This window comes from Chlorocebus sabaeus, chromosome 25, assembly GCF_047675955.1.
Source record: "Chlorocebus sabaeus isolate Y175 chromosome 25, mChlSab1.0.hap1, whole genome shotgun sequence".
NCBI lineage: Eukaryota > Metazoa > Chordata > Mammalia > Primates > Cercopithecidae > Chlorocebus > Chlorocebus sabaeus.
The window spans coordinates 54,398,978-54,414,482 of NC_132928.1; the positions used below are offsets into that span (position 1 = coordinate 54,398,978).

A 15,505-nucleotide genomic window follows, 5' to 3' on the forward strand; every position below is an offset into this window, starting at 1 on the left:
CACAGGCATGAACTACTCTTGCTGAGCAAGAAGTCTGAGAAACACTGGAAGCCTCCCAGGTGATCGCAAGCCAGAACTAATGGATTTAGAGGCTAATTTCTTTTTATCAGTTAGCATCCTTTCCAACTTCATTGACAGCACCTGAGTTTGCCACTTAGCAGTATCCTACTCTTAGGATGGGTTGATCTCAGCTTATCATTCTGAGTGTTATCTATGCCTTCCCTGATGAAACAACAGAGCTTAAAGTTTGGCCCCAAAGTTGCTTCTCTCCACTGATAAACCCTCACCTTGTCCTGAGTGGACCATAAGAGGTTCATTGTAAGCAAGATGGCTACCTGATGGCCTGGAAGAGTTAAGATGTCAAAAAATAATAATAAAACCAAAAAAGAGAAGAAAAGAAAAGAACTGGCACTCACAAACCCTCAAAAACCTTCTTTGATCAAGATGTCTTCCCTTGTTGTGTTTCTGCCACATAACATAAGTCCATTTCATTCTTTCCATCATGTTAATAGCTTCCCGTCCTCTTGTCTCTGGTGTTTGCACAAGACTCTAGAGGGAATTAAATACAAGTAGTATGGAAGAGAAGAAAACATGGATACATTATTTATAATTTACTGTCGCCTGAAATTTCATCCAAGGTCTACTTGTCTTTTAGAGATATGAATATAAATGAGGAAACAAATATTCCCCACAGAGTAGCCAGGACTTGGTGAAATGATTGTCTGAGAGGCAGTTTCGTTGACTCTTTTAATACTATAAAAAGCAAACAAGGTTCTCGCTAAAGCTTGCCCTAAGAGACAGTGAGCACTATAAAATAGGTTGTCTTGACCTTGAGGTTAAGTGAAGACAATCATTTGCAGAGGTACCCAGAGACGGGTAATAAGAAGTTTTCTTTTATTACCTTTGCTCCAATTCCTGCCCTCCCACATCCAGGCTGAGCTGTTCTGTGGAGCTTTTTAAGAAAACTTTGGAGTCTAACACAAGCTTCAGCTTTTGAGGTTGTGAAAATTAATGAAGATTGGCAAACACACACTCTGGAACAATAGATGGCAGATCATGGAAACTCACATACTTATCAGATAGACATTCTAGTTAGAAAGGAAAGCCTCATGATCACTATCCACAGCTGTCTATCCTCAGATATGCCACAAATCTTTTTCACCAAAGTGGAGAGGTGATGGGGCTTCTCTCTGCTCCACTGTTTAGAAACAGCTTAAGTTCTTGCTTTATTAAGACAAACAAACCCCTAAAAGGAGAAGTCTACCTTCTTTCTTTGGGACCCGGCTGTGGAGAAGGAAGTAGGGCATTAATTATCCCATTTGAATAAACCATTTCCATGCATGTCCAAAATTAATAAAAGGATAGGTGTCAGATCAGAGGTTTCAATTAATCACACTGCACAGTTTATCACATAGCACCCATGTCAATCTCCAACAAGGTCCCAGTTTGTAATTACTCGTTTATTTCCTTTTACCCTCTTCTCCTCTTCTACCTTCCATAAGCAAGCATTCTGATGCATTAAATTTGTGTCCTTTTGTTGTAAGTATTTTTGAAAAATGTGTTATTGTAAAATTACTTTGAGTATAAATATTTTAAATATGTGTGAACAGTATCAGGTTACATAATTCATTCCCTATTCTCATAGTTTTTGCTCAGCATTGTTTTTCAGACCCATCCGTGTTGTCATGCATCTATATAGTCTTTTGCTTCCAACTGTTGTAAAATACTGCATGGTGGGCACCCATCTTATTTTACCTCTCCATTCTCCTGAAAATGGACATCAGATTGTCTCCAACCTTCCACCACCACAAATGGTGCTGCAGTAAATACTTTGTACATGTCCACTTATGGATCACTAAGGCAATGCCTTCTGGAATATATGCCCAGAAGAGGAATTGCTGGGTCATAGGGGATGTGTTTACATAGTTTAAATATGTACTGCTCTCCCACATGGCTGTACTAGTCTACACCCCCTCCAACAGTGCACAGAAGCTCCTATTTCCTAATGACATGTATCATTCCAAATGCCTTGACATGGCCCGGCTTTGTCATTTTTGATAATCTCATAGAGATAATTGATATCTCATTTTTTAGTTGAATGTCTTTAATAATTAGTTTGAGTTTAAACATCTCTTCATATGTTTATTAGTCTTTTGAGTGTTATTTTCCTCTAAATTGCCTGCTCATATAGTTTGTCAATTTTCTTCCAGGTTCCTGTACTAAATATTAGCCATTATTATTTGAGCTTTTGAAACCTTTCTTAAGAAGTCTTTCTCTGCATGTCAGCCAAAAGGTTTTCTTCAATATGTTCTGCTATTAACTTTCTAGATTTATTTCTTTATATTTAGTCTATTTTATACTGGTATTAGTTGAAGATACAGTTTCATTTTTCTTTCTATAGTGAACCAGTTCTCCTAACATCATTTATTGAATAATCCATCTGTTCTGTATTGGTTTGCAGTGCTTCACTATATATTAAGTTCCCATATGTACATGGATCTCTCTTTGACCTCTGAACTCCCAATTCTACTCTCAGGTCTATTTTTCCATTATTTTGCAAATACCACATTGTGTTTTTATAACTATAGCTTAATATATTAATATATGGTAAAACAAGTTTCCTTAGTTTTCTTTTTCGAGGTTGACTTACCTAATTGGTGATCTTTATTTTCCCAAAGGCATCATAATTTAACAAGTTTAGTTTATCAAGTTTATCAAGTCTCCCCCTCAAAATTTTTAACTTGAATTTAGATTGAAATTACAATGAATTTATAAATTAATTTGGGGAGAACTGACATCTTTGTAATACTACAGTCATCCCTTCTCAAGGCCTATAATGCATTTTCATTTGTTCAAATCATCCTTATTTTTAATAGAGTTGTAAGTTTTTCCTTTATATTCATAACAAACATTCTATATGTTCTTGGCTAATTTCTGAATGTTTTATTTTTTATTGCTGATAATTTTTGTCTAATTTAAAAATATATATTTTCTAGTTGGTTATTACCAACGTAGAAAAATACCATTACTTTTTTATATCAATCCAGTATCTAGCAATCCTGCTGAACTCTCTTATTGATTCTAAGTATCTATTGTTTCTGTTAATATTTTTAGGTAAATGTTTTATGTCATCTACAAATAATGGCAATTTTATTTCTGTACTTCTAATTCTTATACCTCTTATTTTTCTTTTCTTATCACATTACCTAGGACCTCCCAAACTACGTTAAATAGTGACAGCAATATTAGGTACTTTGACTTTAGTTGCATTCTCAAAAGGAATGTAACTAAAGCATTATCATATTGCATAATCTTTGCTAAATCTTCCTTTTTAAACTTCCTTTTGATAAAAATTAAAATTAAATTTTAAAAAAAAAGCCTATTTAGGCCAGGCGCAGTGACTCACACCTATAATCCCAGCACTTTGGAAGCAGACAGATCACTTGAGGTCAGGTGGTCGAGAATAGCCTGGGCAACATGATGAAACCTGTCTCTACTAAAGATACATAAGTTAGCTGGGCATGGTGGTGCACACCTGTAATTCCAGCTACTCAGGAGGCTGAGACAAGAGAATCGCTGACCCTGGGAGGTGGAGGCTGCTGTGAGCCAAGATGGCATCACTGCACTCTAGCCTGAGCAACAGAGCAAGACGCTGTCTCAAATAAAATAAAATAAAATAAAATAAAATAAAATAAAACAACAACAACAAAATAAAACAAACCAAAAAACCTATTTAATTTTTTCTAAAATAAAATATATATTTGGCTAACCTTAAACACAAATAGTGTTTTAGATTTGAGTTTTAAAACATTTATCAAGGTATAGAATTTTCTTCTAAGTTAAGAGTTTTTATAATAAGCTTTGTTGTTAAATCAAATGGTTTTTATAATACCTGTTTAATTTATTATATGACTTTTATCGGTTAGTATACTAATGAAGTGAGTTATATTAATAGATTCTTTCTTGATATATTAATTACAATCCTTAGAGAAATCTCACCTGAATATGATTTGTTAATGCACTGTTATATATGGTTAGCTACTATCCGTTTAGACTTTTCACATCTATAGTCATAAATGACACTGGCCTATATATTTTTTTTCTTGTGTATACCTCTTTATTGGGTTTTGAAATCCATGTTCACTAATCTCACTTTAAAAAGAAACAAAAAAAAAGCTAGACAGCTTCATCTTTCACTCTTTTTTCTTTTTTGTTTCTTTTTTTTTTTTTTTCTTTTGTGGAATAACTTGTTCAGGACAGAACTCATCACTAAAACCACCTGGGCACGTCGTTGTTGTTTTGTTTGTGTCTTTCGGTTTCTTTGTTTTTGGAATGGGAAACATTTGACTACCACGTCTAAGTTTTTAAAATTAATTATCCATCCATGCTCTTTCTTTCTTCTTTTACCAGTTTTGACCCTTTATAAATTTTTGGAAATGTATTGATTTCATCTGAGTTCCAGAATTTAGAAGCATAAAATTCTACAAAAGACTTTTCATTGTTTTTTTTTTTTTATCTCTACCACATCTGTAGCTATTTTTCCTTTTTCATTTTTTTCATATTCTGTCTTTACTTCTCAGTCTTCCCAGTGATATATTTCTTTTATTAATATTTTCAAAGAATGAGACTTTAGATTTCAGATCCATAGTTATGTTTGTTTATCCCTCCTCCTTTCTTAAATGTGTCAATATGGCATCTTTGTGTAACAATCCAAGTACTTGAGCACCCTCTCAAATCCCTCTGGACTCTTTCCTCCCTACCTGCTTCACCTCCCCACAAATAAGCCCTGTCTAGGTTTTGGCTCTGGCTTCTAATAGATAGGCTTTCTCTTTTCTCTTTGTTAATTATAGCCTTTTATTTAAGACAATATAAAGTTTTTCCAAGTAGTTAATCATTCTTACTTTTCACATCTCTAGAACTTGTCACTCTTATTTGTGTTCTCTAAATTTTCAATAACGGATTTTGTAAGGCAAACCTTCCCCAATTTCATATGCCGAGGAACTTTTGTATTTTTTTCATACATTTAAATTGTAATTTGATCAGATATAAAATACTACCTAAAAATATTTGCTCCCATCATATTTAAAAATTTTTTCCATTGTCTTCTCAAATGCAGTGTTGCCATTAAGAAGTCGAATGTTAATCCGCTTCTTGTTCTTCTGTAGTTGGTCTACTTTTTCTTTGTAGAAGCTTTAAAAACAGTGTTTCTTTCTTTTTGCAACTCTTATACTTCATTATATGTCTTGAAGTTCATTTATCTTTTTATCTCCAGTTTCACAGTCTATACACTCTTTAAATCTGATCTGTTTCATCTTTAATTCTAAGACATTTATCTTCATTATTTATTTAAGCACTTTCTCCTTTTTTATTTTTCTTTTTAGGACTTCTATTAGCTAGATGTTGAAATACATAGTCTATCCTCCAAATGCCTTAGCTTTTTTAACTTTTTCTTTCTCTTTATTCTTACTTTTTATGTTCTCAAAGAGTTCCTTAATCAGAACTTCCAATTTACTTGCTTATTTTTTAGCTTATTTAAATCCCTTATTCACCCTATCTGCTGTATTCTTACTTTAAACTGTTAACATATTAATGTTTATTTATTCGATTTTTTAAAAATCCTGTTTCATATTGTTAATTTACTTACCTCCTTAAATAAAGTTATTGTGCTTAATTTAAATTCTGTTCTAATAATTCTGTACCAGATGATCAATCTTATAATGGTTGTGGTCTTTCTTTAACAGTAGTCTTACTCTTCAGTGAATGGATATTCTGACTTCTGAGCTCATGTTCCTTTGGGGTTATCAGCTCCTCTGCCTGGTAGTGCAGGTATTAGAAAAAGGCCACAGACATGTGAAGGGTAGGCAGTGATTACTCCATGGCAATGTGAAAGACAAACAAAACGGACTTTTTCAAAACTTTCTTAAAAGCCTTCCTCTCCCTTTATTTGGTGTTGTTTGGTTTTGTGGGGTTTTGTTTTGTTTTGTTTTTGTTTGTTTTTTGTGGGGTTTTTTTTTGTTTGTTTTTTGTTTTTTGACAGAGTCTCACTATGTCACCGGGGCTGGAGTGCAGTGGCAGGATCTTGGCTCACTGCAACCTCCGTCTCCAGGGTTCAAGAGATTCTCCTGCCTCAGCCTCCCGAATAGCTGGGATCACAGGCACCTGTCACTATGCCCAGCTAATTTTTTGTATTTTTAGTAGAGACAGGGTTTCACCATGTTGGCCAGGCTGGTCTTGTTTGTTTGTTTTGTTTGTTTTTATCAGACTAATGCTGCTGCGATGAATGAGTTGTGCAATGTTCCCTCTTGTTCTATTTCCTGGAAAAGAGTGTATAAAATTGATGATATTTATCCTTTAAATTATTGGTAGAATTCACAGTGAAGCTACCTAGGCCTGGAAATTCTTTTTCTAGAGATTTTACACACAAATTTTTAAAAATAGTTTCATACTATTCAGGTTATCTTTTCATTTTATCTTTCACAACTTTGGGGATGTGGTGATTTTCAAGAAGTTAGTCCATGTCATCTAAGTTACTGAATTGATTTCCATAGAATTGTTTGTACTATTCAATAAGACAGGGACATGTGATCCCCTATAGGGAGACAGTGAATCTTGCCAAGCAATAATACAACCTACTATTGAGGCAGGAGAATAGGGTCTAGAGGCAGGGAATGTAAGACCAATTCATGCTGACTTCTCAAAGCTGGATCAAAAGGAAAACACCTGAGTATGAAGGCAGGTACCCTAAGGTCAATTAACGTCAACTTCCTAAAGTTAAACCAAAAGAAAAAACTCCATCTCCCCATGCCTAGTAACAAAGGTTCAAAGCCTGCTCTCCCTACAACCCTCCCCCATCCACCACATCTCAGTTGGAAAGGGAAAGTGTCCTGGATTGGCCACCCTAAGCACCAGTCATCCCTTCATCTGCATTCAATTCACCCCAGCCTTTAATTAGCCACAGACCAAAACCTTCATTCAGATAAGGGGTAGCTGATGGAGATCTCAAAAGGAGTACTTAACACCCAGGAAATTTTGTAACCAAGCCCTTGAGCTGCTTGCTCAGGTGCACTCTAACCTTGTGGAGTGCTTTCTTGCTTTAATAAATCCCTGCCTTCTCTGCTTCATTCCTGTGTTTCATTCCTGTGTTACTTTGTTTGTGTGTCTTGCCCAATTCTTTGTTCAAAAACGCCAAAAACCTGGACATCTGGCACTCGAGGCCTGCCTTCCAGTAACACCACAGGTCGAAGGTGACATCGTGAATGTTACAGCAGGACCTTACATATTACTATATACAGAAGCTGCTCTGGCCTATTTTAAACTGTGTTGTCCCAAATGTTTTCAGAAATCTAATTTTAATTTTCCTTTTCGTAACCATAGGGGAGGGATAGGATATAGTGCTCACATGGCATCATACATTTAACAAACACTGATTGAGCACCTACTTTAGGTTAGACACTGTTCTAAGTGCTCAGTGATGAATAAGGTAAGAGCCAGATGATTAGACTCTCATGGAACTTACATTCAAGGGTATGAGGCAATGGGAATTGACCAAAAACTGAGTAAATAAATAAACAGAGTAATGGAATAGGGACAGTGTAAAGAACCGACTTCCAGGACAGCACCTGTAGTAGGAAGTCTTTCCTGATTATCACTTGCCACTTCACCCATCCCAGACCCTGGTCTCAACTACGGTGGTCAGGACAGGCGTCTCTTTAACTGAGACATGTGAGGCAAGACTTGAATAATGAGAGTGAATCCACAAAGAAGAGCATTCCAGGCCTAGGGAGGAGTAACTACTACAGCCTGAGGGAGGAGTAAGTTTGGTCTTTTCCATCTGTTAAAAGAAAGCCAATGAGGCTGAAGAAGAGTGAAAGTGGGAAGGAGCGCAGGACAGCGATGGAGTGTACAGAGCTTTGTAGGCCATGGTAGGGATTATGGATTTTATTCTAATTGCAATCAAGAAGGGTTTTTGGCAAGTAAGACATAAGATGAAATCAGATCACATTCACATTATAAAAAGGTCACTCTGGCTAAAGTGCGGAGAATGAATGCAGGTGTGACCAGAATGGCATCAGGGAAATCAGTAGGAAGTGTCATCAGGATCCAGCCCTCCCTTGCCATGTTGAATCAAGAGCCACAGAGAGGGGCCAGGCTGGCAACTGCCAGTCTGTGACCAACCTAATCTGCCATGAAATTGGATCTTCTGATATAAGTGGATCCACAGAATAACAAGACAAATGATGTCAGAACATTCCTCTAGTACTAGGATGCTTTTAGCTGACTTGTGAAGGGAAGATTTGGATGTCTGTTGCACTTGCCTTTGGGCAGAAGGCAGGTGGTCTGCAGAACCTGAGGACCTTTTTCCAGAGCTCTGTTTAGGGCGAACACATCAAAGCTGCCTTGTTCAGTTAATTCTCCACTCACTCTATTACTTCTTTAAAGGCTATTGTCACTCTCCTCCTGGGTTCCCACTCCTATATCCTGAATGGGGTCCTGCCTCCAGGCTCACCCCCATCTAATTCATTCTCCACACTGCAGTGAGAATGTTCTTTCTAACAAGTTGAGCTTAAAGTCCACCAAAAGACTCTTCTTCCAATTGCCTCCATAAATGACATAATCCCATCCCTGCTTACCTCCCCAGGGTTCTCTCTCTTCCATCCCACCCGATTCTTGCTCTGTCTCCTGCTAAACCTTCAACTTCCCAAAGGGGCCACACTTTTGCACAGGCCTAGAACACCCTTCTCCACCAATTTGTGGCCAGCATCTAGGTCAGTTCCTAAGGTCACTTTCTGATTAGCAGTTGTCACCCCCTGTCCTATCCCAGGCCCCCACTGCTCACCCCATCCTTGCCAGCCAGGCATCACTGCACACCCACATCCAAGTTTTGGCAGCCCGCGATGTGTATCTCTTTCCCAGAGCATTTAGAGCTCAAGGTTATATTTGTTTCTCCCACCACAGCATGAGCAGCCTGAAAGGTTGTGACTGTGTCTTTTCCTTCTTTACATCCCCATCTTTTAGCCCAGTGTTTAGAACCCCAACAGACACTCTTGTTATATATTTGTTGAATTGGTAAGAGTGCAAACAGGTAAATATACTGGGAGACGCTGTGAGGAGGCCAAGTGGCTCACCCCATGTGGGCTGAGCAGGTAACCTTGCCCTGTCCGCAGACTCAGGCTGCCCCTGACAGTCTAGTCAGCTACTCTGCAGATGTGGGCCATTGATTCTAACAAGGGAGAGTCAACCACAAACAAGCTTCTGGGAAAAACAAATCTAAGTGCTGATAGCCAGAGGTGGCTGCCTGCACTTCTATGGAGCAACACTGTGTTCTGCGCTTACAGAGAAACCTGCTGAGGCTGTTTTCAGAGACAAATGCTGACATTGTGGCTTCAGACCTGATGCTGAGGTCAGAAAAGTGGATAGACACTTGCCAGGGCCATTAAAGCTGATCATTTTAAAGGAACACCCAAGAATCCAAAACAAGTAAGGGGCAGGGCCAGGACAGAGGAAGGCTGTCCCAGCGGCGGTGGTCCCCCGACTGCACTGCGTGTCATGTAGCTTGCTCCACTCCACTCAGCGTTCAGCCTCCACTGCCCAGAACAAACCAATTTCTGAGCAATTCTTCCGGTGAACACCATGGTCCTGTTGATCTCACAGTTACATCCAGAAACACTTAACCATGAGATGTTTCAGTGTACCAAGCACTTCTTGTGGCTTTTCTCTTAACTTAGTAATCACCGCAGCCTGTGCTAAAAAAAAAATAAAAATTAAACAAAAGTTTCTTCATCAGTCTAGGCTCCAATTATTGCACCACAAGGAAGAAAAACCTTCCAGTTTTGCTCTTGGTCTTAAGATTTTTGCTTTGGGAAAAATTACTGAGCTGATGTATGTTGGGGTTAGAGGCGAGTTTCTGGTAATATTAAATGGTATGACATCCAGAGAGCTAGGAATGCCTGAAATTTGCCCTGCCAGTCTCCTAAAATGTATGAAGCCCCAGTACATTCACACTGAACACAGCAGAGCAGGAACCAGTGTGCTCTTTATTATTAGCTAAGCCAAAGTCCAATAACCTCCAAAGCAGAACAAAACAATAAAAACTAGAACACAAAGCTTAGACTCAAGGCTAAATACAATCTCTTATCCCCTCTCCTTCCTGCCACACTCAATCTAATTCTTGGAACCAGCCCACTCAAGACATAAGAGGAGGAAAGGGGGCGATTAGGGGAGAGACAGAGATTCAATCTATAGTATTTATGTACCCAGCCACAGGGATCTGGGCAGAGAACACAGACCACGGGGCTCCTCTGAGGCATTGCTCAGTTTGCCAGTTCCACCTCTTGGCCTCTAGAGAAGAGCAAAATGAGTGGGTTCAAATCCAGCTGGTCTTCAGACTTGTCTGAGAAGCTTCAGTAAAACACTGATTCCCTGCGCCACCCCCTGATATTCTGATTCAGTGAATCTGCTATAGAAACCAGGAATCTGAATTTTAATAAGGTCCCAGTCTGAGAACTATTAGTGAGCCTCTGCCTTCTCTTGTCTGCAAAAAAGGAATAATATTTTGGACAAGGATTAGAGTTGCAGGCTGGAGCGGGTTGAAAAGGAATGGTTTTGCTGTAAATGTGGTGTCTTCTCCAAGTTCCGAAGATGCGAAAATCCCAGGTTGCTGCTCCTGATAGTCTGTGTGAGCAAAATGCTTCTTGTCTTTACATTAATGCCACAGACTAAATCACAGCAAACGGAATCTATAAACAACCAAATGCCCTTGCAATTTGTCAAAGGGAAGGCAAGCGCACCCAGCAACCGTGCATCATTGCCTCATGCACATCTGGGGAGCCTCCCTCCCAACCAACAAGATCACTGCCGGCCTGGAAGGAAGAAAGCGTGGTCCTTCCTCTCCCAGGGTGTAATCTGGGATTTTATCCCATCCAGTGTTTTGGCACCCCTTAGAAAACACTTTTTTCTTCAGATAATTTTATTCTTATTTTCTAACTTTAAAAAATGAATCACTCTTTTATGATAGCCATTCAGGTATTTAAAACTCCCTTTCTCCAAGTCATCTCAGTTTACTGTATTTGTCTGTAAGTTTAGCTTTAAAGCAACTAATATGTTTGAGCCTTTAAAAAGTATCTCTAATATAAATATTAAATCAACCTACATCATCAGTATGAAGAAGCCTGCATGAGATCATTTCTTTCCCCATTCTGATGTTTGGATTTATATGTGTATTTGTATGAGACTGTCATTTTGAGATTTGTGGGGAGATGTTTTGTTGGGGATACATTGATATTGGAAAGAAATTTGAGGTTCTGGCTCCTTCAAGCAGCTGAGTTTATTGAATGAAGAAACCTTTCTTCAGGAAAAAGGGCTATTAGTGCATACCTTAGGAGTAAGCTAAAGACCAAGGGCATTAATTGCTGATCTTCTAAAATGAGAAACTCAGTGAGAGGAAAGAGGAGAAAGAAAGGCACACAGGCTGGATGTTCCAGAGGCCAGGTCAAGAATGACCAGGAAGCCAGGAGATAATGGCAGTGCTCCCAAAGCAGCAGGGAGAGGGGACAGAGACAGCTCACACCTGTCTCCTGAAATGTAACTGTAGCCTCTAGGGGTAGGTGGGATCGGGAACTGTGAAGAGTTCTAGGACACGCTGCAGATGACAGTTAGCTTTTCTGCAGCTATTAAAGAAATCAGTTTGAGAGGGTATGGATATTTGATCTGAACATAGAAATTTTTGAGTTCTTTAATCTTTGGGGTCTTTTTGCTTGTAAGATAAATGCAGGTATTAATTAATCCTTTGCTGTATGCATAGATTTCTATCTTCAGTAAATTCTATCATACACTATATTTCCTGCTTTAGTAGGGTGCAAAGAGAACTTAACCCATCTGAAAATGTGAGTTCCAGCAATCTGAGTCATGTAATCTTTCTAAGTGCAGTTTCCTTCTCTGTAAAATAAGTATATCTATACCAATCTGCGTTCCTCTCAAGTTTCTTGCAAGAATTAAATGGAAATAAAAACACTTGGTAAAGGACAGGTTCTATAGAAATATATTGTCATTCCCTGGTATAACCATGCCTGCAGTAGGCAATGCCTTTGTTCTAAACTATGTTAGGTGGGTGCACCCTCGACAGGGGCGGGGTGGGGAGGGCGGTGGCAGCAAGTTGAAGGGCAGTCCTGGTGCAGGGGATCAGTTAACACATCTCCGGGCGACCTTCCATAAACCGACTCCAACCACCTCTTCCTGACATAGGAGGCTTCACTGGTGATCTATAATGGGGTCTGAGATGATCAGGGCTTTCAGTGAGGTTGCTATGTTGCCATCCGTGGGTGGCGTTGTGCTGTCACTTACTCTGACTCATCAGCGGGCCCTATGTCACACCTGTAGTGCACCGGTTCTGCCACTAGGGGACACTGCAGTAACTGACACGTACTGTCCCTCCCCAGCCTCTCTTCTTGACTGCAACAGTTCAAGGACGCAGAACTAGATCAATCGCAGCATGCTCTTTGTTAACCCAGAAGATCATTCTATTTACAGAGCACCCAAACCACCCTTTCCCACACAGCAAGCTCTGCCTTTAGCTTGCTCTAGCAGCTCCTGCAGTCCAGAAAAGCTCCTCCGGTGGGCTTTCTGCTGCTTCGCTTTCCTGGTCAGCATTAAAATTTGCCCTGCAGCTAAGCTCTTCAAGACACAGGATTTAAACTCCTCTTTCAGCTAATTAGATATTGTTCTACAAATTGGGCTGTTCTCTCTGAAAGATGAGCTGCAATTTACTTCCCCTGCCCTCTCCTTAAACTTAAACTGAACTGTAAAGCATGGCCACTTGATTGTTTAGTCCAGTCAGGAGATTGTTTTGTACAAGGAATAGATAATTCATCTTCTTGCTAATGCCGAGCTTGTTTGGGCATTCCTTAATGGCTACTGTAAAGATGATAGAAAGCTTTGCTCAGATGCCTCTCATCCTTTTGAAAGGTGGAGCCTGTAGTGATTTATTTTGGCCCATGCATCTATAATCATTGCCTGAGTAACCAATCACTAGCTGCATTAACACATCTTTGCCCTTCAAGGGGGAGATTTTTATTATCCTCATTTTACTGATAAGAAAACTGATGCCCAATTGATTTACTTAAAGTCAAATAAATAGGTAACTGGTGGAGCTAGACCATAAACTCAGCCCTTTAGTCCTCAGATCCCATGAAATTGTATGTTGTCTGATAAGTCTAACAACAGTTGAGGAAGGGAAATCCAAGAGGATGCCAAGTCCCCACATTCACACCTTGAGCTCCACTGAGGATTTCTTGCAGCTATTGATGATGTACCAGGAGGCCTGCTAAGACCTTCTATGATCCAAGGAGCTCTTATGCAAAGTGAGAGAAATAATCTTTTCTGGACATTGTCTATTTTCCTTGCAGGGGGCCGGGTGTTCCCTCATCCTCAAGACTGTGCCCAGCATTTGATGAATGGAGACACTTTGAGTGGAGTTTACCCCATCTTCCTCAATGGGGAGCTGAGCCAGAAGTTACAAGTGTACTGTGATATGACCACCGACGGGGGCGGCTGGATTGTAAGTACAGGCGGCTGCTCTCCTTGCACGGAAGCATCCTCAGTGTCCTAGTCTACCTAGCTCAGCACCTGCCAAGCCAACTTCACCATCCTTCTGGCCATCCTTTTATCACGCCCCACATGTCCATCTTGGGGCTCCTCATTGCCCTCAAGGCCCTCGTTCAGCAGTTCAATCATATGTCTGGCCAGGCAGGGAAAGGAATAACTATATCTGTCCTTACAGAAGGAGGAGGAAGAAAGGATAGTTAAGCAGGAGGGTGCTGGGGAAAGGCAGTAGCAGCTCTGTTGGGCCCAAGGTTCTTGCCTGCTGAGAAATGCATCTATAATAAAGTAGTGGAGGTACTGGGCAGAGTGGCTCATTCCTGTAATCCCAGCACTTTGGGAAGCCAAGGAGGGTGGATGACTTGAGGCCAGGAGTTCGAGACCAGCCTGGCCAACATGGCAAAACCCTGTATCTCTACTAAAAATACAAAAATTAGCCGGGCATAGTGTCGCATGCCTGTAGTCCCAGCTACTCGGGAGGCTGAGGCAGGGGAATCACTTGAACCTTGGAGGTGGAGGTTGTAGTGAGACGAGACCATGCCACTGTATTGTAGCCTGGGTGACAGAGTGAGTAAGACTCAAAAAACAAAACAAAAACAAACAAAAAGGCAGTGGAAGAAAAGTATTTCTGTATGAGGAGGTGATTACTGCCACAGAGAGATGATCAGAAGCCTCCAATTGAGGATTGTGTACGGGAAAGCAGATGAGGGCCCAAACATGGATAGCCTTCTCCCCTTCCCCATTCTTCCCGGGGTCTCCCTGGTTCTTCCCCAGAGCCATCACAACCTTCAGGGAGCACTAGTGGTCAGGAAAAGAGAGACACTGTTTCCTGTCACCACCCTCCTCCCATGCCTGATAGGGCAATACAGAGTGAGGGAAAATAAGGGCAGCCTCCTTAATGCAAGCCTGTCTGGGCAGCCGGGAGTTCCCACTGCCTGGCCCTAAAGCAGCCCAATATTAGCCAAATCGCTTTAGGATGGAAAACCAGCCCCTCCGCCCTTCTTCGGATTCCCTCTCTCACTCTGCTAACAGTGCTGGATGTTTCCTGGTGCAAAACGGGTAGGTTTTGAATGGTGATGTGCTCATAACAGCTACTCTTGGGAGACACTTTCTTTTATGTTTCTGACATATTTGTGCCTCCTTCTTAAAGCATAATTGGAAATTGAAGCCAAGGTTGATATATTGGAGGTTAAATAAAATAAGCACTTAAACAGCTCAGAAAGTGAATGATATGCAATATTGCTTTGCCTGCAATAGGACGATGACAGTTACTAGCTGATTTGAAGTAGGTCCTATTCTTTTGGTGAGAAATGCTTTCTACTGCACTCTGTAGTGCAAAAGATTCATTTGAGAGCCAAGCCTATTTCCCCTGATATTTAGGGCTTGATATGTATCCTGAGCCCTTTCTACATTGCAGGGGTGCAAATTAGTGTCAACATCACACTGGAGCCTATTCATCAGGGGCCTCTACACTTCAAGAGAAGTGTTCTGAGCATCTCCTACAAAAATTGCTGTGTAAATACTGAGCTCTGCTCTGAAATGTTCCTTCTTTGGACATCTTTGTCATTGCAGATATAAAACCCAGTTATATCAATTTTACTTATCACAGTTTATTTTCCCTAGCATCTCCTTGGGGTTTTTTTTTTTTTCTCTTTCCTTCATAGGTATTTCAGAGGCGGCAGAATGGCCAAACTGATTTTTTCCGGAAATGGGCTGATTACCGTGTTGGCTTCGGGAACCTGGAGGATGAGTTCTGGCTGGGTAAAGCCTCCTTATTGCTTTCCCTTGATGTGCTTCTCTGGCTTTTTGTCCATCTCTCTCCTTTTTGTGTCCATCTGAGATTATCAGAAACCCTGTGTTTGTTGAGAAACTGACAGCTCCTGAATTGCTTTCAGAACCTCTTGCTCTGTTT

General features: G+C 40.3%; 1 protein-coding gene across 2 annotated transcripts in view; it reads left to right on the forward strand.

The window, feature by feature from the left end:
• TNR (tenascin R) overlaps window positions 1–15,505 on the forward strand; it is a 425,309-nt gene that overhangs the window by 393,650 nt on the left and 16,154 nt on the right. For both annotated transcript variants that reach the window (XM_007989404.3, XM_037985917.2), the window contains 2 exons: window positions 13,401–13,552; window positions 15,258–15,354. In XM_007989404.3, coding sequence (XP_007987595.3) covers window positions 13,401–13,552; window positions 15,258–15,354 — 249 coding nt within the window. The remainder of the gene's footprint in view (window positions 1–13,400; window positions 13,553–15,257; window positions 15,355–15,505) is intronic.